The sequence below is a fragment of the Akebia trifoliata genome, chromosome 16, assembly GCF_017979445.1.
Source record: "Akebia trifoliata isolate Shusen 1 chromosome 16, ASM1797944v1, whole genome shotgun sequence".
Lineage (NCBI taxonomy): Eukaryota > Viridiplantae > Streptophyta > Magnoliopsida > Ranunculales > Lardizabalaceae > Akebia > Akebia trifoliata.
This window is the reverse complement of record NC_141390.1, coordinates 16,554,797-16,581,178: the sequence shown is the minus strand read 5'-3', so window position 1 is coordinate 16,581,178 and position 26,382 is coordinate 16,554,797. Positions and strand designations below refer to the sequence as shown.

Below are 26,382 nucleotides of genomic sequence, written 5' to 3'. Positions count from 1 at the left end.
CTCGGTGTGTATGGTGCTGACATAGTAAGGGCACGGAACTGTAGATTTTTTTTCTTCAAGATACATAAGGAAAGTGATCAATGATTTTGTACCCTTGTCATGTCAGCCGAGTGCAGAGTGAGTAAAAATTTTTTAGTCAGAAAATCATTAGCATTCTTGGAAACACCCCTATTACATTTTGTTTTTTTTTTTTGGTTAAACATTTGAGATACCCTTATGTTCTCAAACACACTCCCTTAACTATATCGTTCTCTTATGCATGGACTAAAACAAAATCAACCAAATGCCCCCATCTTCAATCTCCAAATTATTGATTATCTTTAATATCCAACTTATTAATTTTTCTACTAATAATCCATTACCTTCAAGCTTTTCAACATTTATGATACATTATTTTTAATTTACATAAATCTCAATCTATCATTTTCAACCTTGCCTTGAGCATTTGTAGAAAATCCTAATTTTCTCACTTTAGAGGCCACCCTCATGGATTTATCTTATAAATTACATGGTGCGTCTGTGTAGAAAGGAGACTACATGTACCTCGAGGATCAGTTGGGTGCTCTAAGAGGTATGAATACTACCTTGATTCAAATAATAATAATAACTGAGCTATATATGTATAGGTTTAGGATCCCTTGACTCCAAAGAATGACTCATGAAAAACACACATGCTCCCAACCCTTTAAATTCAAAATCCAATGGCTAAAATTTATCCTCGAGATAAGTATCTATGAGATTTGTATTATCAAGATACTGATAAATCTCAACTATTGGATTTTGTGTTTAAAGGGTTGGGGATCAAGCATTTTTTTTCATGAATCAACTGATCCCAAGCTCTTTCTCTCTCTCTCTCTCTCTCTATATATATAGAAGGGAATGTTAACATTCAAAATCTTGTGGGGACGTGAGCATTATCCAACACTTTAATTTTTCAATAATTTTTTTTGAAAAGTGTAATATATTAAAAGGAGAAAAACGGATTACAAGGAGGCCAAGGAAGCCTCAATAAGAAAGCAAAGAAAATAAACGAGTATCATTAGTGATGACATAAGGAAATTTATCTAAATACAAAGCCATCAAAAGAAACACCCGCGAACTCTATGTTCTGTTTAGACCAGAGATAAAGCAAGCCCAAGATCTCCAAGAAGCCTGCATGAGGACTTCTAGTCTTGCTGCTGAACACCCTATTATTTCTCTCATTCCAAATCCGCCACGCGATAGCCAAGGGAAGCATAGCCCATAGGTGTAACGTTCTCTGGCATAAAAAGCATTACTAGTCCACTCTGCTAACAACGATGAGAACTTACGTGGGAAGACCCAATTGATATGGAAAAGACCAAGGAATGTTAGCCAAATGTTATAAGTAAATGTGCAATGAATGAAAATATGATCAAAAGATTCACCTTCCTTCAAGCAAAGAGGACAACAATTGGGAGTTATCCAACCTCGAACAATTGAGTATGCTCCAAGTTTTTTGGTAGAAGGTCGCCCAGTATAGCCATCTGGTCCTGGGGATTTGTCTCCATCCATGGAGAACAAGGTTAGTCTGATCTCCTCTTCTTCAATAGGAAGCCTTAGTTTGTTAGCTTCCAATTCAGTGAGCTCCTTGAGTTGCACATCCTTTAGCTCAGTAGCATTAGTCCTAGAACTAATCCCATAGAGGTTTCTGTAGTACCCAGTTACTTCACTTTCAAGGTCCTCTTCATTGGTGATCCATGTTCCATTACAGTTTTGGAGGGAAGTTATCATGCTCCTTGCTCTCCTGACCAGCAGAGACTTGTGGAAGAAAGAGGTGTTGAAGTCTCCAAGCTTTAACCAATTGATCCTGAACTACTATCTTATAGTAGCTTCTTGTCTTCTAGCCATCTCATGGTAGGCATGAGCTACTCTTTTTTCCTCATGAGCTAGGTTCATGTCTAGGGGGTGTTCTTGAATGGCTCTTTGAATCTTTTCCAGTTGGTGATAGGCTTGTTCAGTAATCTTCTTATCCTCTCCAAAACACTGATTGTTCCGGGCTTTCAAGATGGTTTTTAGTGTCTTCAGCTTTAGAACAACCTTGTGCATAGGATTCCCTCTTACAAGTTCACCCCAACTAGTCTTCACCGGACTCAGGAAACTCTTTTCTTCCACCCAGTGATTGAAGAATTTAAAGGACCTTAGCTTGTTTGTTTAGTTTTCTCCCAGAATGACAGACATAGGACTGTGGTTAGAGATTCCATTGGGGTGAAACTCAGCTTCAGCATTGTTGAAGGTTTCTGTCCAGTTTATGTTGGTTAGAACTCTATCTAACTTGCTGACAATTCTTCTATTGTCTTGTTTGTTGCACCTAGTTAGGTACCCCTAGCCTTGAGGTCCAAGAGTTGGTTTTCTGAAGGCTCTTCGCAAGGTCCTTTACATCTGCATTGGACGCTCTTCTTCCTCCAACCTTCTCCTCAGCCTTGGTAATGGCATTGAAGTCTCCCATAACCAGCCAAGGGATGTCAAAATTTTCACCCATACATTCCATTTCCCTCCACACTCTTCTTCTTTCTTGCCACCCATTGAGTCCATAGATAATGTTTGATAGAAATTGAGGACCTTCAGTGAACTTCCCCTGCAAGGTTATCATCTAGTCTGATTTGAACACCAACTCTACCTTCACTTTGTTGTTGTTGTTCCATCCCACCCATATCCTACCTCTTAAGGTACAGCTGTAGTTATCTTCCATCCTCTAATCAGGCCACACCTTTCTAGCTATAATATTCCTTGTTAATATCTCTTACTCTGGTTTCTATGATACCCATGATGTCTATTTGATTTTTGCTAATAAACCTTCCAGCTTCCTTCTGTTTGAGAGGGTCATTCAGCCCTCTAATATTCCATGCTGCTAGCTTCATTGATTACCATCAGTATCCCCCTCCCTCTCTTCTCCTATTTCCTTTTCCTGGGTTTCTGCTTACTTTCCCTGGTCCTGCATGTTTTCCATGGCTTGCTTTATTTGCTGGAGGGTAGGGATGTTCTTTGTCTGCTTCATTGCAATCCCATCCACCTTTAACTTATTGAAGTCTTTATTTTCCCATTTCTGAATTTCAATGCTTCTGTTATCTTCCTCATCCTGAAGGCCTTTGGATCTGTTTCTGTAGGGGGTATTATCTCTGCTATTACTTATCCTCCGGGCCTGGTTTTTGGATTTCTCTACTTGTTAGTCCTTGTCTTTTTCCCTTATGTTATCTGTCTTTATGCTAGTTTCTCCCACCTCCTTGGTGAGCCTCCCTATGTGAGTTGGTTCCTCCCATTCCATTCCTTGTTGGCTAAGTCTGGGACCTTCATTTGTTTTATACAGCTTTTGTCTTGGGTTCTCGGTTCGTTTTGTGTGGTGTTGGTTTCTGTTGGTAGGCTTGTATGTGACAAGAGTCCACTGTGCCCCCCTTCTCTGATTCACGTCCCCCTCTGTGGTAGTGTCCTGTCTTTGGGCTATAACTGGTTCATCCTCATCAGTTTGGCTTTTTCCTAGGTGACAATTTCCTTCTAGGTGCCCAAAGGTACGACAGGCTGAGCACGTTGGGGGCATCCAATCATATTCGATGCTCACCTCAGCATGTGCTTCATCCTCCACTTGAACAAACAGTTTAGGTGGAAGGTCCTTTGATGCCTCTATCTCTACACACACCCTGGCATAGGACAGTCCAAGGAGGCACTCAGTGGCACTGTCCATAAAGAAAGGCTTGCCTATGGCGTTGGTGATGTACCCAAGCGTGTCTGGATTCCAGAATTGGTTAGGGAGGTCATGGAATTTTATCCATATGGGTATTGCTGCAGATTCCAGTTTTTCAAGTTGGGTAAGTGCTTTCCATTCCTTGATAACCATTAGTCTTCCTAAGACAAACCAGGGTCCTCCGTGAAGAGCTCTCCTCCTGTCCTCTCCATCCCCAAATTTGAAGAAGTAGAGTTTGTTCCCTTTGGAGAATATCTCAAAGCTGCCCTTTGGTCTCCATAGTCTTTCCAGTGCCTTCTTGACCACATCATAGCTGAACTGGTGCCCTAAGAAGTGGCCCACCAAGCTGTCCTCCCACTCCTCCTCCCCCATTTTGTTCATTTCCTTTGGGCAAGTAATGTACCTATTGTTTTCTTCCAGCACATGAGGGTGGAATGTAAGCTTTTCTTGTCCCCTAGCCGAAGCTTTGGTATTGGCCCCCACCAAGGCTGCCCAAGAGTATGGTCTAGCTCGGCCTCCTGTCTCAGTAGTCCTTTCCCTCTATGTAGGTTCTCCTTTGTTATGGTCTTTGTGGGGTCCTTGGTCTCCCTTGACCGATTTGTTGGTCCTTGTATTTAATTCTCCCCTTGCCCCCTCTGATTGTGGTCCTGTCTCCCTCCTCATTAATTTCTTTGGATCCCTATGGTCTTCTACATCTTTGTCCCCTTATCTCATTTCTCTCATCTCCCATGGGCTTGCCTTGGTCTTCCTTGCCTATATCAGCTGTCTTTGTGGAGTCAAAGTCCCCTGCGGAGTCATTCGAGTCATCATCATGTTCGTTTCCTTCAGGCATTTCATCGAACACCCTCTGGGGGGTCATCCCTTGCTTTAGGAAATTTCTTCTTTCAAGGAGGTCCATAGGGATTTTAGGGGAGTAAGACACTCTCCCTCTGCCTCCATTGGAGCCCCTACCTCTCATATCCCTATTTCTTCCTCTTCTCCCATTCAGACGCAAACTGATGCCATTCAAACTTGTCCATCTTTGCCCATAGTCTCTTGGCCCTACTTCTTCCTTCGTTCCAACCAGACCAATATCTTAGTCTTCCCCTAGCTCTTTCTCTGTGAAGTTAAAGTTGCTTAGCTCTTTCATGTTCTCAACTGAATATCAACAATTGAGCAACAATCAAATTTAGTTTGCCTTGATTGTCAAATTATTTATTGCAATAAGACATTTAATTCTAAAGATTAAATGCCCTTAGCATTTATTATGAAATATACAAGTATTAATTACATAAATAAGCATTTATTATATAAAAAGACTAACTTACCCTTGTCTTTTTCACTAAAAGACAAAATAAGGAGGAGTATTATTGGAAAAAAAATAGTGTTGTACAATGGTAAGGTCGCCATGAGATCTTGAACGTTAGCATTCCCCATATTTATATATATATATATATATAGGGAGCCATTCAACATTAGCTTATTTATCCTACATTTCACCTTACAAAGAAGAGCCACACGATCTTGGACAATTCAATGACTCAAAGCGTCCCAAATCCAAAACACGTGCTTATTTTATATTTTCAAAATTATAAAGACCCCCCCCCCTCCCCAAACAAAAAACTCGATCGGTCTTTCTCACTTATCTCTTCTTCTCTCTAATCCATCTTTTTCTTCAACTCCTCTCTCTCTCTCTCTGTAACTCCCCTCACGAATTAAGCACAAGGAACGTCATGAACAACCATCGTTATCTCTCTCATAGATCGAAGAACCTAAATCAGGAAAACTCTCTCTCTATCTATTTCTTTGCAACTCTTCTCTCTCAAACTTGATCGGCAATTACTCTCAAATTAAGGTTTTTTTTTATATTATTATTATGAAATTTGTTTGTTTCAAATTTTTGAGTTTTCCTTATGAGATGAAATTTTTGTTTTGTATGAAAAATGCTATTTGGAAATTGCTACATAGATTTCATGGATTTGGGTTTGGTTTTGTGATCTTTTGTTTTCTTTAATGAAAATTTCTGGCAGTAAATCACATTTAGAATTATGTACACCAACTGTTTGTAAAAATTCCTAAAAATATCATATCAATCTAACCTCATCTTCGTACTCTTTTTTTTCTTGGGTTGCTCACATCTGTTGTTTTGATCTCATAATGAATAAGAGATTTATCTCTTATATTTTTCAATTTGGCAACAGACAATTTATATTTTATGCGTAGGGAATTGAGGGTATCAGTGATTTGAAAGTTCAAGTCCTTGAGCGCATTGCTAGTGTTGTGGTATATGTACAAACTTTTTCAATCCGATTGTAGATTTCTAAGCCATGTGTATTGGTGTTTAGCAAAATGGCCAAATAACCATGGTTGATATGCCTGAATGAGTGTGCTACATGATGCAAAATGGAGACAGGGAGGTTGCTTCGAATTTGGTATAAGGTTATGTTTTACATGTTTGGTATATATATATATTTGAATTCAACTTGACAAATTCAAACTCATTAGTATTTTTTAAGAAGTCACCTTATTGTTTAATTGTTTTGATTTATTTGATAATGATTGCATGTATCTTATAGGTATACTTTTGGAATGTTGAAATTCAATTTGAGTTTTGTTAGGGAATTTTTTTCCAAATAGGAGGATTGTCACAAGTATGTGAATGGATACTGTAAATACCCCAATTTGAACGGGCCTCACTCGAAAAGAACTCAAAAAGACATATTTTATATGGAAAAAAAAAACTCGTTAACGGGCCTAATGATCCAAAATTTTAAAATTTGATCATGTTTTATTCAAATCAAAAGCCTTAGGATTTCCAATAGCCCAATGGCCCATCATAAGGACTAATTCATCATTTAAACCTGAAAGAGCCTTCGATCTGCATGTACGGATCCACTTTTTCTTTTTGAGAGTCGTCACCTAGTTTTATGGTCTATTACTATTGTATAACATATTAGAGCACATAATAAGTAAATAATACAAAATAAATATTACAAGTTGCTGATTAAAATAGTATGGTACTATGTATCCCAATTTTTGAGAGAGAGAGAGAGAGAAGAGATCATTAGTACATCATATTCCTTCCATCTGATAAGAACGTATTACACAATTTTTGAAATATTATTAATAAACTATCATATGTCGTTGATATGTGATAGGCATAATTAATTCAGAAATGTTTTGTTATCGTGTCAGTCAAATTCCTTATAGGACCTAAAACATTTGATAAAATAAAAACACTATAATAACACATGGCATGCACGCACATGCACACATCACCTCAAGAAGAAAATGGACCAGTAAAATATAAACACACCCAACTCAATCCCCTTTTCTCGTACACCACATATCAGAGATAGATTATTAGTCATCAAATGAATTAGCATACTAATCATTATCAAAGTCATATCCAATAACCACGAATTAGTTCAAAACACACATAAAAAGAGTATATCGAATTTGTAAACAATAGGATAAGAGAAACTACCAAATTTCTAATGCAAAACCTCATGATCACTCTCCATGGATTGTTTTAACAGTGCACAAATAAAACAACATATTTGAAGAAAAATCGACAAGGATTCCTAATGATTTGTTTGCATCAAATAAAACAACATATTCGGAGAAAATTCAACAAGGATTCATGAACCATCCTTGAAGAAAAATTAAATTGCAAGCAAAATGACCAAATAAAAAAATAAAATAAAATCCAAATAAGTGAGCTCCAAATCATTCCACTAAAAAATCCAGGATCTAAGGGCCACTAGCTACGTAAAAAGGGTCAAAAATATGTATTTTTTAGACCATCAAGTCAAATCATAAACTCAACTTGATTTAATCCCTAATACCAATCTCGCCCACAGAGCAAAAATACAAAACCCGTAAATCTGAGTTTGAAAATGTATTTGGTCCCTAATATCAATCTCACCTACAAAAAAAAAAAAAAAAAAAACCCCATAAATCTCACTCACAGAACAAAAAAATAAAACCCATAATAAATCGTGGAGAGAGAGTGTGTGTGTGAGTGAGAAATCGTACATGGGAGGTTGATCAGGTTCCTTCAATAATATCGCAATCCTCTCTGATTGGAATCGGCAAGAAGTTCCCAAATCACAGAAATCCCTCATTCTTGAAAAATAAAATATAGAGAGAGAGAGAGAGAGGCTCGTACTTGTTGTAGAGAGAGAGTTGCTGTGATTTAGGTTCTTCAATCTACGAAAGAGATAACGATTGTTGTTCGTGAGATTCCCCGTGCTTAACTCATGATGGGAATTACACACACACACACACACACATAGAGATTTGCAAGGAGGGGTTGAAGAAGAAGAGATGAGCGAGAGAGACTGGTTGGATTTTTTGTTTGGGAAGGGGGGTCTTTATAATTTTGAAAATATAAAGTGAGCACGTGTTTTAAATTTTGAGACGCTTTGAGCCGTTGGATTGTCGAAGATTGTGGGTCTTTAAATTTAAATATAAATATATATATATATATATATATATATATATATATATATATATATATATATATATATATATATATATATATATATAGGGTCGCGTTCCTAAGACTCATTTTGCGACTCACATCGCGACTCACCATTTCAGCCGTTCGATATTCACTAAATCGACGGTTCAGATCGCGACTTGAATTTAAAACGATGAAAATTCGTTATTTACAACTACCTCCCCGTTAACAAATAAAAAATAAAAACTAAAAACGAAATTTCAGCCGCAACCGAAACTTCGTCTTCTTCGCAAATTTCAGATCTGATTTCAAACGAAATTTCAGCCGAAACGCAGAGAGAAATCTTCTTGTGTTCATCTTCGATCTCTTCGTTTCTGCCCTCTCTTCTCTTTCTCTTTACAAAATCATCGAAAGAAACGAAGACGAAAAAAAATCAGAACGAAAGAAAACTCGTCTTCTTCGTTTCTGCCCTCTCTTCTCTTTCTCTTTACAACGCTTCTTCCTCATCTCTATTCCCTCTCTCTCTCTCTCTCTCTAGAACAGACGACGGCTCACACAAACGAAGAGCTCGACAGAAACCCTAAGGTAACAAATCACAAACCTTTGTTTTTTATTTTTTTTTTACACTTTTATTTGTTTAATAATTTTTCTTTTTAATTTTTTCGCTGAGTATCTTGCAATCGATCTCCATCTCCATCTTCGTCTTCTTCTTCTTCGGTTTTTAGTGTGTTGTTGGGTAGCATGGGTTTTTTGCCTAATGGGTTTTGGTTTTGGTACATTGTTGATTTTAAATATGTGTTCCTACGACACATATGGGTTTTGGTTTTGGTACATTGTACATGGTATGATCCTTCAAATGGGTTTTGGTTTTGGTACATTGTTCATTTGAAATCCCAAAACATGTTTTTCCAGTAAATTCATCATGTTTATTATCAACCAATTCATTCAAAAATTACCAGTGAAATCGCTGGTAAGGCAAAATTGCTGGTATTTTATCAATGAATTCATAGACTATAAAACTGACAGAATTCATGAATTTGTAGATTATAAAAGTGACGAATTCACTGTAAAAACATGTTTTGGGAGTTAAAATGAACATTGTACCGAATCCGAAATTTTTTCATATTCAGGGTATGAAATTTTGTTGTTGTTATTTTGTTCATTTTCTCATACCTGTGTTGTCACTGATTCTCTGGTTCTGTAAACCGATAGTCACCTTATTATCTACAGTAACATGTTGAAAGAAGAAAAATGAATATTTTGTATTTAAATCGTTTCTTCACTTCAAGGATGTAGATAGTGCATTATAATAAAGTTGCCTAGTGTTTTCATCTGTTATGTTATGGCCTTATATATAGGTCAATAAACTCAATTTGAAACAGACATAAACCAGTGTCGTGGCTTGGCTTATATTGCACACAAGAAGGGCCAATGAAGATCTGGCAAAGAGATCAGGCTAATAAACCTTCTGTGCATGAACTGCAAGTTCTTCCAACAATTTCATCAATTGTTTATCTTCATTGCCTTTCAGAATTTGCATTGTTGAAGGCCTCATGACCACTGTCCATGCCATCACTGGTTGGTTTCTTAGATTATAGCTTTATATTTCTTGAAAGTTTGTACTGTTTGTTGATGTTGGAGAATATGAGTTAGTCTTGTGTTCTTCCACTATGGGTTATTATTTGGTAAGGAGGGAATGTGGTTGGTTTGAACATTGAAGATCTGATGAGGTTTTGATGAATGGGAATGGATATGTAGGTAGTGAGGATTGAGTTTTTAAGCATTTGATGTTATGATTAGGATATTTTTAGGGAAGAAAATGTGTTTACATGGATTTAAATGTAACGGGTTCCCTATATTTCAATATATTTTGTAGTTGAATTATTTTTTCAATGTGTCTCCATGAATTTGATTCTAGTGCATCTTTTCCTCTTTAGATGTGAAAGCTACTCAGTTTTTTCTTATATTTATTGGAAGTTTTTAGTGTTTGTTGATATTGGAGGATATGGGTTTGTGTTCTTCTACTATGGGTTATAATTTGTTAAGGAGGGAAGGTGTTGGTTTGAAGGTTTATTGAAGATCTGATGAGGTTTTGATGAATGAGTGTGTAGTGGTGAGGACTTATTTATCATAGAATGCATTGATCAGACCAATATATGATAGGTTTTGATGAATGGGTGTGTAGTGGTGAGGACTTATCTCTTTGTAGGAAGTGCAAGTGTTATATGTACATGGGCTAGAAGTAAAACATTGTATGCCTTGTGGATTTGGCTTAGGTCATGTTTTTGTTATATTTAAACAAGTTGAGGGTGAATAAAGATTTTTATATGATCGGTTCAAAATTTTTATATGTAAAAGGTGTCATAGTCATGGTTCAAAATTTTGTGTTGTTTCAAAATGTTCTGTGGAACATTCTGGTTTCAGCCAAAACTGGCATGAAACATTAACAATGAGATATCCAATGTTTCAGGAATGCCTCGGAATGTTTGAGTTGAGATTTTGAGAAATGAATATTCTACAAAATTTATAGTTTTCGATGATATGAAGCCTCTACATTGATTTCACCATGTGGCAGTAGCGATGCACTGAATAAGGTTATTTGCTTTTTTACTATGCTGTTTATATAACACAGTAGCCACCAAGGCGTTGATTTCACCCAACGAATTCAGTATCCTTATGAAGTCCTCCACTGAATGGTTACCATTTGTCTTTGTTTGCAGAGATTATTTCAATGAAGAGCCATTCTAAGGGCGCCCTGTTGCTAACATGATTGGAATCAAGGTGTATGGGTACATTAGTACATTAGGGGGGCAGCAGCAATTCCCTTCCTCCTTTTTCAAAGGTTGGACTGAATCAATTGTGTTTGATAAAGCAGCGTCGGCTTCCATTTCTTCAGTCAAATGTGAATATCTAGAGACTATTGTACTCGATCAATCTCTAATGAGCACTACAGCTGGCTTCCATCCATTGAAGGACATTGTCTTTCCTTTGAGGATGATCATGATAAGGCACAACAGATGAAGGTACCCCATTATCTTTCCTTTGACGAAAATTTAAATGGGTTTTAGTTTGTTGTAATGTTTCCTTACAAGATTACTGATAATTTGTAGATACAAGTAAAAGTGACCCAAATAGATGGAAATGAATTCTGCATCGAAGTTTTATGCAAGCACAAACCCAGCGGATTTGTGAGGTTGCTGGAGGCCATAGATTCTCTAGGCTTGGTAGTGACCAATGCTAATATGACCACCTTCAAAGGCCAAGTAGAGGTCAGATCCAAGAACTACAATTTGGTTAGCTTTTAAATTAATTTCTAAGCTGTTAAAGGATGGGACCATCAAAGTTCAAATAAAAATCAAATGTAAAATTTATGGGTTGTGTTTTTGTAGCAGAGGAAGGATAATGAATAGGTTGAAGCATAGCATGTTCGCAATTTGCTGGTCAAGTTAACGTGCAATCCGATTGGAATGTGATCGAGACTCATTCAAATATTGGAGAATGGAAGCACAGACACAGTCAACACCACAACCATCATACCAATTCTCATCTCCATTTTCTTTCACCTTCAAGCTTTACTCATCAAAAAGGAACTGTGACTAATATTTTATAATCTTCATTTACTAATAATGTATTAAGATTGCTTTACAACTTTTTAGTATCTTATTTGTTCAATTGTTTTTAATCTGCATTCTGCACCACACTGATTTGGTCAAAATTTCAACAGACCATGTGAACTTCAATATTCCTCTGACATGTAAGAAGGGAAAAAGATAAGATGCTTTCTTATCTTCAATTATCATATTGTTGGTGCTGACACATGCACCAATTACTTTTGAATAATACTTGACGTCAAGCTGGAATCTCAGATCGCATTTTCATGGCGTGAAAGTGGATTGGAATCATGGATGTTTTTTCATTGATAAATTAGGTTCCAGTTTGAGGTCTTTCCAGCATGACTCATTCAAATTCATGTTAGATTCTTTGAAGTAATGACGCTGCCGACCCCCAATTTAAGTAGGACGTAATTTTTTTATCTGACCTCAGATTTGTATCCCTCTTTTTCCAACACTTGAAAATAAATAGAGGATTTATTCCATTTCAGAGTCAACCTAAAGTACATGATTTCATAAGATTCTTAACCAGTAAACTATGGGTTGCCGAAATTGGCTTCATAAGATGCATCAGGTACAGCTGAACCCTATGCTTTAAGAGCTTAATCTTCACAGAATTCCTGTCAGGCATTCCGAAGGAATGAGTTTTCAATTTCAAACAGTAGATCAAACACTTCTTTGTTGGTTCATGCCACTCGATTCTGTTTCAAGTTAAAACGAAGCACTTCCTTCAACAAGAACCCATTACCAAGAGTTGATCTTCTTTACAAACAATTTAACAGAAAAATCAATGACCCTGCAATGTAAAGAAGCAGACATGCCAAATATAAAAGACGAGAATAAGTTAATTCTGGCTCATTTACAGAACTTATGATCATTTTTAAGAGGACCACCGCATGTATCTTCTTGGGTGGCAATTAGTAAAGGAAGATACAAAATGAGTATATTTTTGCATTTGTGTCTCAAACTAGTAAAGGAAGATACCAAAAAAGTATATTTTTGCATTTGTGTCTCAAACTATTTGTATATATATGGTCACCAACAGAAACCTATGACCAAAACATCCATACATAGATCGGACATTATATACAATCTAAGATAAGTTACTGCATGGTTGTGTCAAGGAGTTGAAGCACTAGAGCTGGTTTCACCCTTGTTGCTGCCCCCACCCCCCATGTTCTTTGAGCTCACTGTCCTGCTGCAGTCACCTTGTGAGTCCACATCTGAGAGACCATTCTCCAATGCTCGGACCAGATTTTCGAAATAATTCCAAGTCACGCTGTAATTATCATTCAAAAATATGCAGAAGAAAATCAGTGTCTGAAAAGCCAAAAAAGATAATCTTGTTAGTCAAGATGTAAATTGAGACTGCAATTACTGTGTCTATAAGCACAAAGTACAGAGGTAAAAGGTCCTCATTCAATGGTATGTTTCAGTTCTAATTATCAAAATTACCCGGTCAGACCAGCTAGCTTTGTGCAGAACTCGTTGAAGTCTTTGGATGGACCCCCCTCTGCTTTGAGGAAAACTTGTAATTCCTTCTCTGCACATTGATGAAGCCGTTCTAACCCAGCCTCAGCCTCGCCTTATTAGCCATTTCTCATTTTAAGCTAGTGCACATGGTTTACTGAATTGGAAGCAAATCAAGCTTGCCTTATTTGAAAATCATGATCAATCTCAAAAATATGTTGCTGCTTATTCAATGGGCATGTAGCAACAAAATAACCCTTATTAAGAATTATTTTTTGTGGTATTTCCAATCCTATTAGTACATATCCAAATTATCTCAAACAGACTTTTCTAACATACCCATTTATAATACTATTTTCTCTAATCTTCCTACTGCCCATCTAATCATCATGGCTTCTACAAACATATTTTCCATTAAAAGAGCACATGTAAGAAATATATTTCAAGTTAAAGATAATAGATAATAATAGAATGATCTTAGTATCAAATAAACCAAAGTAGAACCATCTGTGGAGCATGGACCAGTACAACCAACATCTACAAGCCTCAAAAACTAACTTGAAAAAAAGACAAAAAAGTGAGAACAAAAGTTATGACATCAGAATTGATCACAACAATACCCATCTTGCACGTGAGACCCCGTAAGACAAGTGGCATGTGTGGGGCATAACAGACCTACATACATGTAGCATAGAGATTCGGTATAACTAGGAGTCATGTGTACAAGTGAGCATTGCTTATGTTTGACATAGAACACATATATGTACCTGCAGATCACAAATATCGACTTCTCCATTTGATGGCCAACGACTGTCTGGCCTGTTTGCTTCTATAATAAGAGGAGGTTCACTTGGGATACCTGTGTACTGAAGTATTCTCTCCACAGATATAATTCTGTTATCAACATTGCAAAGATTCCATATGAGTCCGGCTTGTAACATGTTCAAATTAAGTCCATATGTCACCGCTAATCCCGCAATGCCTATAAAACAAAAGAGAGAAAAAAAATAGATTAATGTTCTTTCAGTGGGTCAATCGCTCATAGTGCTTCACAATAATGGTGTCATAAATGATTTCAAATGGGATCGACTTACTGGGATCAATTACTCCCTCTGGCACAAAGATCAAGAATATTAAAAAGAAGGCAAATGTGATTAACGACAACATATCCAAGCGAAAGCATAGCCATTCCATTGCAAGAGAAGCATTAAATTTGGGCCGGGAATAACCATCCATCAGTTTCAGGTTCATGTGAAATAAATACAAAAGCCACATGTCATGTTATTTCCTTCTTATGCAGCCATTTATTAATTCTTGTTGAAACAAATGGATTTGCAATTGAAGAGTTTGCAAGCATGTGTCAACATCACTAGAGCTCTATACATACATACATACATTAAGGGAACCAACGTTGGGAGCCAAAATTTATCCTATATGGGAAAAGTCTCGGATTTGGCTGATTTTTTGTTTGGATGATCTCCTCGCCAAAGAGATCCACACTAAAAATCAGCCCATTCCTAAACTTCTAACCCATATAGGAAATATTTTGACTCCCAAATGTATGCTGCCGAACATTGCCCTATATATATATAGTGGAAATTGAGTCTTACTTGTTTCTCAAGCTTATACAACTTGCGGCGGAAGTCGATCCGTTTTCGGTCCAACCTTTCCTGCTTTAAACGGATTTCCTCCTTCAAAAGCTCCAAATTGTCTAGCTTCTTCTGTGATGAAGGTGGAGCCTTAGGACCATTTGTCATCCCAGGTGCAGAACCAACCTTCGGAGCTATGGATGGGAGATTTTCTTTTCCTCTATTAGAAACAGATGTCACACCACTCGGAGCTGCAGATGCAGTATTGGCCCCACTGCTTACACTGTCAACAGGAACACTATCCCTGTTAGCCCACCATAGCTTGATGAAGCGGTTACCCATTACAACATCTGGTGCCTTCAGAGCAGCCTTCGCCTCCTCTTTTAGAGAATTGGACAAAAGCTCGTTCACTGTTCAATGGTATATAAATGTCTATAACCTGAAGTAGACAACACCCGGTTCAAGCCTAAACCATCGTTACTTGTTCCAGGCTTGCTACTCTTATCTTGTAAATCTTTGCTGTTTGTTAATAGGCTCGAAAGAGCATTGACCGATGATAAAGGTCCCATTCCAACTGGAGTTCCAAGTAAGTGTGCACTTGGAAGTGAAACAGGGAGATTGAACTGTGAGAGGCTCTGTGATTTGCAAAACCAGCTATTGGTTATGAAAGTGGGATGGGCCTTATGCAATTAAATAAAAATATCTCAACCCCAAGATCTTACTTCTAAGCAACAATTTCTTCAGTTTATACAATTAATGATTTTCTTACTCCCAGTAACATTTCTTATTTGTTGTCAACAATAGAATAATATATTGTAAAAAAACCTTACTTCAAATTAAAAATAAAAATCATTAAACAAATAAAAGTGTAAAAAAAAATAAAAAACAAGGGTTTGTGATTTGTTACCTTAGGGTTTCTGTCGAGCTCTTCGTTTGTGTGAGCCGTCGTCTGTTCTAGAGAGAGAGAGAAAGAGAGGGAATAGAGATGAGGAAGAAGCGTTGTAAAGAGAAAGAGAAGAGAGGGCAGAAACGAAGAAGACGAGTTTTCTTTCGTTCTGATTTTTTTTCGTCTTCGTTTCTTTCGATGATTTTGTAAAGAGAAAGAGAAGAGAGGGCAGAAACGAAGAGATCGAAGATGAACACAAGAAGATTTCTCTCTGCGTTTCGGCTGAAATTTCGTTTGAAATCAGATCTGAAATTTGCGAAGAAGACGAAGTTTCGGCTGTGGCTGAAATTTCGTTTTTAGTTTTTATTTTTTATTTGTTAACGGGGAGGTAGTTGTAAATAACAAATTTTCATCGTTTTAAATTCAAGTCGCGATCTGAACCGTCGATTTAGTGAATATCGAACGGCTGAAATGATGAGTCGCGATGTGAGTCGCAAAATGAGTCTTAGGAACGCGACCCATATATATATATATATATATATATATGGGGACGATTCAACAGCCCTAAAGTTTGCCAAGTTTGGTGCCAAACATTTTTCAAAATATGAGTTAGAAGCTTTGGAATGAGCTGATTTTTTGTGAGGATGATCTCTATGATGAGGAGATCATCTTTACCAAAAATCAGCCTAATCCAAAACTTCTAACCCCATCAAAAGTGATTTACAAAAATTGGACGGTCCATAATTCTTCAACTTGTAAATTAGGGTTAGAAGTTTCAAAATGAGCTGATTTTTTGTGAGGATGATCTCTTCACCGTAGAGATCATCCTCACAAAAAATCAGTCTATTCCAAAACTTCTAACCCCATCAAAAGTGATTTACAAAAAATGTTTGACATCAAACTTGGCAAACTTTAGGGCTGCCGAACCGCTCCCTATATATATATATATATATATCTCAAGGATGCTTATGCCGAAGGTAAATACCTAGCTAATGTTACATTTATAGCATGGGGGCGGTTCAAGGGCCATATGAGAAAATATATGAAAAAAATTTCGTTTTTCAAAATAAGAGTTAGAGGTTTTGGATTGAGCTGATATTTTGCAAGGATGATCACTATGATGAAAAGATCATCCTCACAAAAAATCAGCTCAATCAGAAACTTCTAAATCCATCAAAAGTGATTTACAAATTAGTGATAAAAATTGATAAAAAATCGATGATCCACATTCTAAATCACTTTTAATGGGGTTAGAAGTTTCAGATTGGGCTGATTTTTTTTTTTTTTTTTTGATAATCTTCCCATCATAGAGATCATCCTCACAAAAAATCAGCTCAATCCAAAATTTCTAACTCATATTTTAAAATTTTATTAAAAACGAAAGTTTTTACATATGTTTTCTCATATGGCCCTCGAACCTGACCCTTTTAGCATAAACGGACATGATCATGAACTAGTGAAACAGATTGTCAAGGTTAACGAGAAGGGTATCTCTCGCTGTCACACGTATCACCCCCCTTGAAAAGTTCTATGTGTACAGGTTCAATCGAGTCAATTGGACTCTAAAGAGAAATTCAGAACTTTGTGGGGGTTTCGAAAACTTCACCTACTCTTCGTGAGGAATTTATTAAGGCTCAGCTTGCCATTTGTGTATCTATCTAATCAATTTGAAAATGCTGGTCTATCTCAAATATTTACTAAAATATGGAGGTTATGTCCACGTCAACCTTAAAAATGGACAGTCTAGATTTAATGGCATGTAATGTCACACATCTCAGAAATACTTATCTAGAGGAAAAATCTAATCTGGACCATTGTATTTGTTTTTATGAGATGGCTTAAAGTCCATGACGCAAGAAATTCGAATTAAACGGCTATAATTCATCAATCAAAGTGCGGGAGTAAAAACGTAATTTAACAAAAAGATGTCAGAATCCTAATCAGTTCTTGACAACAACTATAGTGCATCATCTTCTATAGTCCTAAGGTACACACAAGTATCTCACTTTCATAGAAACGTAACATGAGAGGAAAATTACACTTGTTCGAGACTTTCCATCAAAACCAACGGCTGAGATTGAACGCTACTCCGAATAATTCCTATTTAGACAAGGTTTCCTATTCGGGAAAGAATCGTGCTAATTTATTAGAAGTAAAATTAGAGAAAAACTATAATTAAACTCTCTCTCTCTTTAATTATTCTATAAATTAACTTCAAAACTCCTGATTTTCCAATCATTCTTTCTGGAGGTGATGGAGACGATGATTCCGTCCAGGAACTCTGCTTTCACAATTTATAAGTCTGAAAATTTTAAAGAAGCTTTGAATTTGTCACGGCAAGTTATCAAAGAATTTCTTAGGAATCCTACAAGATTGTGTTCGAATCCTACGGTCTCAAGTCATCCTATTTCATCAAATCCTGGATCAGAAATAGAGGTTTTAAGACCGAAAGAAGTAATAGAAAACAACAATTTGGGGCGTCAGAGATTATTAATAGATGAAGAAAAGACGATGGACAAAGAGAAACTGATTCTAACTAAAAAAGAAGAAGAATCGAGAAAAAGGAAACCAAGTGTTCTTAAAATAGTTGGAGTTGGAGATGAAGATGAAGCTCGCAATTTGCAATCGGAATCCCAAAAGTATGTTTTATTATTATCTTTTTCCTTTCTTTCTTTAAGTATTAATTTGATTTGCTGCAAATTTACGTTTTGCAGTAATTTTTTTTTTATAACTATAATGGTCTTTCTAATTATCTCCATTATCAGATTCTAGTTTTCTAATAGTTTTCGATGTGATCTGTTAAAATTTTGACAAAATTCATGAAACTCTGTTTTTCAGTTATAAACTACTGGTGATCAAACTTTTCCAAATTTCTATATTTTTTGTTAGATTTCCCTTGGAATTTTATTATCTTGATCTTTAAACCTCAAAGGAAAGTAATTCTTTTCATCTCAGGAAACCAATAAAAGAGAAGAAGCAAAAGAAGATGAAAACAGAATGTAAGGAGGGATCAAGATCGACATTACAAGTATTTAATCCAACCAACTCAGCATCTGCATCATCAATTTCTGAAGAACAGTCTTCAAGATTGAACAATACCATTGAAAGTAATAATTCAACACTACTTGCGGTATCAACCACCGATAACACGGAAACAAGTCAGAAGAAGAAGAAGTTACTCTTTGAGAAAACATTGTCGTCAAGTGATGTAGGTGACTACAACAGGCTTGTCATCCCTCGGAGATACGCTGAAGCTTACTTCCCTCCTCTGGAGGTAAACGGAGGTAAGAATAAGATAGAGATACTCAACTTCTTCGATAAAGACGACAAATCATGGGAAATCAAGTTTGTATTTTGGCCAGAAAGCCAAAGTTATGTGTTAACAAGAGGGTGGAAGGCGTTCGTCCTGCATCATGGGTTGAGATATAGAGATGTAGCACGAATTTATAAACTTAGCCAACATCCCGAGGAAAAACACTTTGGGATTGATCATTGCGGACCTCCTCCAGTAATCGTAACTCGTAACTTTAGATTGTTTGGTGCAAACATTACTTGTGAGGACGAACGTGTGTTAATGGTTGAAGAGGATGAAGCCAGTAATACCAATAGAAGAAGCAATGGTGGGCGTCGAAGACTTCGCAAAAAAAGACACCAACAAAAGAGAAAACTGTGCTAATTGTTGGAGGGTTATTATTTGTTATTAGTAAGGATTCTTTCTATTTAATTGAGATAGTTAATGTAGAACTTCCCCACACATGCTGGGGGAGGAAATTTTTGTTTGGAATTTAAATTTTACTTCTTTTTTTTTTTTCCCCCATATGAGAGGGATGTTTTGGTTGAGAATTTTATAACAAAGCAGCATTATCCCAAAGACGCATATCATGAAGAGTAGTTTTCAGTGGTTCAATCACTAAAATGGGTAAAGCATAGTTTCGTCTGTCCCTCTCACTGTCAGCAAGATTCGAAGTCTCATGAACTACTACTATACTTATTTATTTGTTTTGTTCATGGACAAATGATTAGTGTTAATTCATCAATTTGATTAGTGATTTAGTAATGGATAAAGAAACTAAAGAATCATACAAAAAGAAAACACACAAAATTTAAGTATTTCGTGTGAAAGAACGAAATAGTAAAAATAACAAAAATCACACAAAACACAAGGATTTACGTGATTTGACAGTGTTTTACATCCAACCAATCTCAATCACAGATAAACCAAGTCGCTCCTCAAGTCATGGCCAAAATGAAAGTACAATTAGGAAAATTATCATTATCTCTAGGGAGAAGGAAGAAATGTCAATTTCCAAACCAAATAATTCACAATCCGAAAGGCCAACCTAAAGCGCCATTCTGAAATTGGTAGCAATTCTAGAGTCACACATGATTCTGTCCAAGCTACCAATTCCCTTAGATCTGGCAAGAAGGTGGACAATCAAGTCCAACAAGCATCAGAAATTAATGTCATCCTTCCAGGAGACAAAGTCTGAACAAAATAAGAAGTGTCAGAAGAGAAAAGAAAAAAAAGATGTTCCCCAAGAGAATAAAAAGCCAGATCACAATGATCTCCAAGTTATCTCAGTTACCCCTAGGATTCCATTTTCATAGCCTCTCAACGAAAATAAGAAGAGTCAGTTTGAAGGAATTCTAGAAGTATTTCAAAACACTCAAATCAACATTCCATTCTTAGATGCTATCAAACAAATTCTCTCATACACTAAGTTCTTGAAAGATTTTTTTTTTCTTGCATCATTTTGATTTACTACTTCTAAAATAAAAAAATTCATTATCTCAAATGCTTCACTTTTATGTTTTATTAAGTATACGTAAGTATATTTTGAGAAATCATCTGCAAAGGTCTGAAAATACCTTTCTTCCTCCACATGTTAAAATCTCTTCCATCTCATAAATATCTGAATGTACTAACACCAAAAGTTTAATATCTTTTTGGACATTGTTACGAGATGTTCTTGTTATTTTGGCTTGACTACACAATTCACAATTGTTAAAGATATCATTTCTTGAAGATGGTAGGAACTCATATTCTTAATATATTTTTTATTAATATGACAAAGCCTAACATGCTACACATTCATAGAAAACAAGATGTAAGCAAAAGTAGAACCTTTATTAGGAATAAAAATATTCAACTTAAACATTCCATCACATGCATATCCTTTCCCCACAAAGACCCCATTCTTTGTGATTGCATATTGGACAGACCCTATGGTTTGTTCAAAACCAGCCTGGTTTAACAAGTAACCCGAAACTAGGTTCTTCCTCCTAGGGTTCCCTCAGCTGGGATCCCTAGGGAAGAGGATCAAGTTGGCCCTTGCGAACAGCTTGGTGCACTATCTCCCTTCAACCCTTTTAGCGAAATGCGGCAAAAGGAAGGAAAATCCATGGACTCTTTGGGGTGTGAAAAACATTCTTCGGGATAATTATCTTCCCCGAAGTAAACTTCAATTCAAATCCTTAATACCTTGAATCTTGGTGGTGTGCAAATCTCCTAAGAGGACTTTCTTGTTATCGGTAGGAAAATATGACTTAAACCAATTTCAGTTAAAACAAATATGTCGAGAAGCACCAGTAAATTTCCACCACCCTTCAAAACCACTAAGCATGTGTGTTTCAGTTATCATAACCATAAGAGGTTCTTTAACCAAGTTTCCCTGCTGAGCAAGTTTACAACTTCAACAATTCCAAGCAAAACGTTCAATCTTGTTACAGGCATAGCAAACGACCTGACTATAGTCTTTAGCTTTTCTTAAAGGGTTCTATTTTTTTTTATTATATATTTATTCTAGGAATCTTTTTGCTCTGTACCTTTTTATTTTTCAAGGTTTTTGTTATTAGGTTTAAGATAAACCTTCGTCCCGATTGGCTTCTCAGACAATTGATTTATCTTAACTGAAGACCCATGTTCTTCTTTTTGGTCTTTACAATAAGTTTCTTCTTCAATCCAGAGAGGAACTATGAGACTCTCCATTAAAAACTCTTTTGACTTATGTCAAAAAGTGTTCTTAAATCTTTCTAGGAAGGAGGCAATTTATCCATCAGAACACTTACTTGGAATTATTCATCAATTACAATTCCCTCTTACAATATCTCATGTGTTATTTTATGTAATTCATGAGATTGAGATATCACTAATTTTCATTCACCATCTGAAATTTTAGATAGTGCCTTACATCGTATTTCTTTAGGTCCGGTCTCTTCTATATCATATGTCTTTTGAATTACATTCCAAATTTCTCTAGCCATCAAATAATTAGCATGGTAATCATAAAGGTCATCCGCTAACCCGTTAAGAAGGTAGTTCTTCCACAAAAATAACCTCTTTCCACTATCGAGAGACTGATGTTCTGGCAGGTTCATAATCGCCTTCCTTGACAGATTCATCTTCTTGTAGAAATGCAACTCTCATTGTTGTAAAGTAAAAAATAAATAAATATTTGATGGCTCCACCTTTTATAATGAAACCCTTCAAACCAAACTGGTTTGTTGTTATCAGAAGAGACAGAATTATTGAATATGCCTTAAAATTGTTGAAATTAATATTAATTAAAACTACAAAAAACCTAGAGCAGTTTTCCAATACAATTTCTGTATGGATAAATTGTTCAATCTGACCTGAAACACAAAAGAAGGTTGAAGCGAGTTGAGGGAGGTACTTACTTTCTCTGTTTAATGCGTTCCACACCTCTGAAGAAAATTGAATGTGCAGGCAGAGTAACGTACAACAACTGAGTACCACCAATGAATAGACTTATATATATAGCAACTCAGTAATATATTATTATATAGATTTTTATTAAAATATTCAACAATTTAGATGATAAATTACAATTGTTTGATTTTGTATTTACACAATGAAGATCATATGTTCCTACACAAGTCACTAAATGTATATATATATATATATATGTATGTATTTTTAGCATAAAAATAACATGAGTATTAGCTAACCATAAAAACAAACCATTATAAACGCAATAGACCGAACCGTTCATCAAGTATGGTGAAACCTATCTTCGGAACGAAATATCTTCGTCAATGTTTTATATGAAAATCCCTACTAAATTATATTTTTAAACATCCTCCCTCTCCTCCTCTCATCTTTTTTAACTTACCTAACCTTTCCAAATTTGATTTCGATACACTACATCGATTTGTGGCATTGAATCACGAATGAAGGGCAATATATTTAAGTTTGGATGATTAAGATCAACTTTCGATATGCCTCGACAATTTAGGATAATGAATGACAAATGAATAGACTTATAATTTTGATGATTTACTCATAAAAAGTTGTATCCGAGTGCTTACTTGACCACTATAATTTATGCATTTTAAATATTTCAGAAAGATTTATTTACTATTAATCTAAAAAATATTGAGATTCGATGTTTTAGTGTCAAGCCTCAATAATTTCAATTTTTCAATCTCAACATTGAACACATCATTTTTGAAAAACCCAAAATGCGTAAAACATAAATTTATTTCAAATCTTCAAAATTATTAGTAACATTGTTATCCATTCATCATTCGTAATCACAAATCTTTGAAGCAAGGAGAGACTTGAGGAAACTCAAACAACCCTAGAAAGAAAATAATATAGAGAAGATGAGCGATAGAATCAGGCTCGTATGGATTACCACATTTGCAATCCATCATCACAGCCCTCTAGTTCATGGAAATTAAGGCCCAACAACAAATATGGAAATTAGGAACGGTTTATAAACGTTCCTAAGCCACTATTTTGCAGACCCTCCCTAATCGAGGCGTCGTTAATAAGTACAAATCTATATTTCAGGATTTGGAACGGTTAAAAACCGTTCCAGATCTTGGAATGTGGAACGGTTTAAACCCGTTCCAAATCTGAAAGCACTAGTATAAAAAATAACACCTTAGACATCGATTTAAAATCCAATATCTATAAGACTAATGTGCTAGGTCTAATAGTTTGAACATTAGTTTCAAACCGATGTCAAAAGTGGTCATAAGCCAATATCTAAACTTTAAAAAAAAAATTAATTTTAAAATTTTGTTTTTCCACACCTCTGTTAACCACGGTCAAAATAGACGCAAATAGGAAACATTGAAGTTCTTTATCACATTCATTTATACACAAAAAGAGTTACAATTAATCATAATTTACAAAATTACCAAATACTTCACCATCAAAATTACAAAATAGAATCACCACCACCACCAAAACAAGAAACCTACCCATCACTTCTTCCTTACATTACCATATATACATTATAAGTTCCAAACACTCGTAAAGCTCTGTCTTGGGAGTTCAATAGCAGTCCACGAGAGTTTGCCCTGTGAAAAGTTTTCAAAACGACCAAAGATTAGGGGATAAAGCAAATGTTTATAAATAATTAATAATTCCTCTCTAAACTTTGATAAAATTTGGTTATAAAAGTATTGGTTTTTTTTTTTCTACTAAATTCTAAATTGAAAAGTAAATTTTATTCACCTGTTATGTCAATAGAGGTATCAAAGATTTGTAAAAATTGCCACCACAGAATAATTAAAAAAAAAAAACATATAAATTAATTAGAAATGAAATTGAAACATGGAATCATCAAATGTTGAGGATTAGAGAAGAGAGAAGAAGAATTGTCTCGGTTCGAGCATCAGTTAAGACTTGTCTTACGTATCCTCATTTAGATCTAGAAGTTTAAGAGCGGCTGAAATACCATTAACACTTACTCTTCTCCTTCTTCTTCTTCTTCTTCTTATTATTATTATTATTAGCTCTGATATGAACATGAAACGAATTAATGCTATTGCTCATCACAATAATTGATAAGGCAAAGAACAAGACAACCATTAAAAAGTGTAAATTACTCTAACTTTAAATGCTCAAATATACCATTTGCTCCATGAATTATTAAAATCCCTAGAAATAATGTTTCAAATCCAATTCAATTTCCAAATCCTACTGCAAAATGATCCAAACCCAACCATTAACATAAACGAAAAAATAAATTACCAATAAATAGTTAAGTAAAAACAGTAAAAAAAAAAAAAAGTGAAAAAAAAAAACCTTGTTGGGCTCAATGGTATCGAGATGGAGAAGTTGAGCAACAATAATGTTCCCCATGTCATCGTCAACGGCTCCTCCACAACGTATTATTCTCTAAGAATTCAGCTCAATTAATAATAAAAAAACTACTAAAAAGAATTTCACGATTCATCCAAAAGAAATTAAGAAAATCTTATATGCTGAAATAGTGACTAACCTTGTGGTGCAAATACCCCTTCCCACTAAAAGCATGAAACTCACATTTGTGATTAACTAGCCCAACCAGATCCCCCACTGCTGGGTAGATCAATCTGGTCTCATATATAAATCTATGATTCAAATTTGGCATAAATATCAAGAACTCACAATTTTACGAAGTACATTTCTATAAAGTGAGATTATGTGTAGAGAGATGTCATAGCATTACACATTCCGTGGTCTTGAGAGAAATCATTTAAAGATTGAGAAATGCTTGAAAAGGTCAATGATTGTAAAGATCAAGAAAAATATTATTTTCAGTTTTCATCATGTGATGAGGAGCACCTTATTTGCGTCTCTAGGGTCAGATGCTCTTTTTGCCTTCTCGTGATGACATTCACAGTCCCTTATGGGTGTCAAAGCCTCCGGTGACCTCAAAAATGATGCATTCTCTAACTCCCATGTAGCATGCTCGTAACCAAGACCAGTCCATTTCACAAATCACTCATAATGGCATTTCGAGGTATCACTACAATGCTCACTGAGGTACTCATCATGCTGCTTTGGAGACATTAACAATCTTTTACATGGCAGACTATGTGGCTTACTCCCCTCTGATTTCCAAAGTCAGGTCACATGCAAGTTTGATTGCCCTTGATGGTGACCCTAGGAAGCCATCACCTTCGATATGATCAAAGCAAATTGTCTATGCATGCCAAAGGGTCAATCTTGCTTTCCCACCAAACCTGCGACCTTCATATCCCCCTTGTGCAACTAGAAGCGGTCTCCCTATATTTTCCCATGCAACACAACAATACACATCCACATGTATAAGTTTGTTTTGTACTGTCTACAATCCTAAAAGGAGATCAGATGGAGAAGAAACCCAAGAATTTGTCTTGGATGACAAAAGAAAGAGAGCACATCTTGTTAAACAAGGAAATCTCCCCTCCGTTGATCTATTTTCTACAAAGATAACAGTTTTGCCATTATTAATAATGTCTTCTAAATTTGCCAAGAGAACAATGGGAAGAGATCAAAAATTAAGACTAAATCAGAAGAACAAAGAAAATAACTTTGGTTCAAAGTTCAACACATCCACATGTATAAGTTTGTTTTGTACTGTCTACAATCCTAAAAGGAGATCAGATGGAGAAGAAACCCAAGAATTTGTCTTGGATGACAAAAGAAAGAGAGCACATCTTGTTAAACAAGGAAATCTCCCCTCCATTGATCTATTTTCTACAAAGATAACAGTTTTGCCATTATTAATAATGTCTTCTAAATTTGCCAAGAGAACAATGGGAAGAGATCAAAAATTAAGACTAAATCAGAAGAACAGAGAAAATAACTTTGGTTCAAAGTTCAAGCTTGATGCTATAGTGTAAGATGCAGATGACCAAAACAATGTCTCACGAAATTGAATTTGAGCTAAGGAGAATTTACG

At 35.7% G+C, this 26,382-nt stretch overlaps 3 protein-coding genes and 2 long non-coding RNA genes across 19 annotated transcripts in view; 2 read left to right on the top strand and 3 right to left on the bottom strand.

Annotated features, from left to right (window-relative positions):
* Positions 1–689: 689 nt before the first annotated feature.
* Positions 690–7,998, bottom strand: LOC147382655 (uncharacterized). Of its 2 annotated transcripts, none has more exons than XR_015173950.1 (2): positions 1,407–7,998; positions 690–1,305 (listed from the first exon to the last, which is right to left on the bottom strand). XR_015173950.1 is itself a non-coding variant. In XM_086429164.1 (2 exons), exon 2 carries the CDS (start codon positions 4,076–4,078, stop codon positions 3,185–3,187), a length of 894 nt encoding a protein of 297 aa, XP_086285290.1. In that variant the 5' UTR covers positions 4,079–4,834; positions 7,715–7,998; the 3' UTR covers positions 691–3,184. The 2 variants fall into 2 exon arrangements, 1 of the variants encoding a protein (XP_086285290.1); XM_086429164.1 differs by having other exon boundaries at positions 691–4,834; positions 7,715–7,998.
* A 384-nt stretch (positions 7,999–8,382) lies between these two features.
* On the top strand, positions 8,383–11,914 carry LOC147382654 (uncharacterized). Of its 3 annotated transcripts, XR_015174090.1 has the most exons (5): positions 8,383–8,726; positions 10,612–10,735; positions 10,862–11,164; positions 11,252–11,410; positions 11,534–11,914. It is a non-coding gene; the product is annotated as an uncharacterized LOC147382654 (long non-coding RNA). The 3 variants fall into 3 exon arrangements; XR_015174091.1 differs by lacking the exon at positions 10,612–10,735 and having other exon boundaries at positions 8,384–8,726; positions 11,531–11,913; XR_015174089.1 differs by lacking the exon at positions 10,612–10,735 and having other exon boundaries at positions 8,384–8,726; positions 11,534–11,904.
* A 696-nt stretch (positions 11,915–12,610) lies between these two features.
* LOC147382653 (ABC transporter C family member 3-like) lies at positions 12,611–15,391 on the bottom strand. 3 transcript variants are annotated; one of them, XM_086429161.1, is made up of 5 exons: positions 14,835–15,391; positions 14,317–14,463; positions 13,990–14,204; positions 13,208–13,897; positions 12,611–13,072 (listed from the first exon to the last, which is right to left on the bottom strand). In XM_086429161.1, exons 1-4 carry the CDS (start codon positions 15,151–15,153, stop codon positions 13,769–13,771), a joined length of 810 nt encoding a protein of 269 aa, XP_086285287.1. In that variant the 5' UTR covers positions 15,154–15,391; the 3' UTR covers positions 12,611–13,072; positions 13,208–13,768. The 3 variants fall into 3 exon arrangements, with proteins under 3 accessions (XP_086285287.1, XP_086285286.1, XP_086285288.1); XM_086429160.1 differs by having other exon boundaries at positions 12,611–13,031; XM_086429162.1 differs by having other exon boundaries at positions 12,611–13,031; positions 13,208–13,379.
* A 2,346-nt stretch (positions 15,392–17,737) lies between these two features.
* LOC147382652 (uncharacterized) lies at positions 17,738–19,494 on the top strand. The gene is made up of 2 exons (XM_086429023.1): positions 17,738–18,336; positions 18,653–19,494. The coding sequence occupies exons 1-2, from the start codon at positions 17,951–17,953 to the stop codon at positions 19,371–19,373; spliced, it is 1,107 nt and encodes a 368-aa protein (XP_086285149.1). The 5' UTR covers positions 17,738–17,950; the 3' UTR covers positions 19,374–19,494.
* Positions 19,495–23,791: 4,297 nt separating this feature from the next.
* Positions 23,792–26,382, bottom strand: part of LOC147382651 (uncharacterized) — a 39,113-nt gene continuing 36,522 nt past the window's right edge. For 9 of the 10 annotated variants that reach the window (XR_015173298.1, XR_015173300.1, XR_015173299.1 and 6 more), the window contains 2 exons: positions 24,759–25,724; positions 23,792–24,028 (listed from right to left, as the gene is read on the bottom strand). This is a non-coding gene — a long non-coding RNA (uncharacterized LOC147382651). The remainder of the gene's footprint in view (positions 24,029–24,758; positions 25,725–26,382) is intronic. The other variant, XR_015173304.1, reaches the window with a different exon arrangement.

What these genes read in the sequence shown, in the direction of transcription:
- LOC147382653 (XM_086429161.1), bottom strand. Translation starts at nt 15,153, where the DNA reads ATGGGTAACCGCTTCATCAAGCTATGGTGGGCTAACAGGGATAGTGTT. An exon ending in GTTGTATAAGCTTGAGAAAC is followed by an intron (nt 14,464 to 14,834) that starts AAGTAAGACTCA and finishes ACATGAACCTGA; the next exon opens with AACTGATGGATGGTTATTCC. An exon ending in TCGATATTTGTGATCTGCAG is followed by an intron (nt 13,898 to 13,989) that starts GTACATATATGT and finishes ACATGTATGTAG; the next exon opens with GTCTGTTATGCCCCACACAT.
- LOC147382652 (XM_086429023.1), top strand. Translation starts at nt 17,951, where the DNA reads ATGGAGACGATGATTCCGTCCAGGAACTCTGCTTTCACAATTTATAAG. An exon ending in TTGCAATCGGAATCCCAAAA is followed by an intron (nt 18,337 to 18,652) that starts GTATGTTTTATT and finishes TTTTCATCTCAG; the next exon opens with GAAACCAATAAAAGAGAAGA.
- LOC147382655 (XM_086429164.1), bottom strand. Translation starts at nt 4,078, where the DNA reads ATGAACAAAATGGGGGAGGAGGAGTGGGAGGACAGCTTGGTGGGCCAC.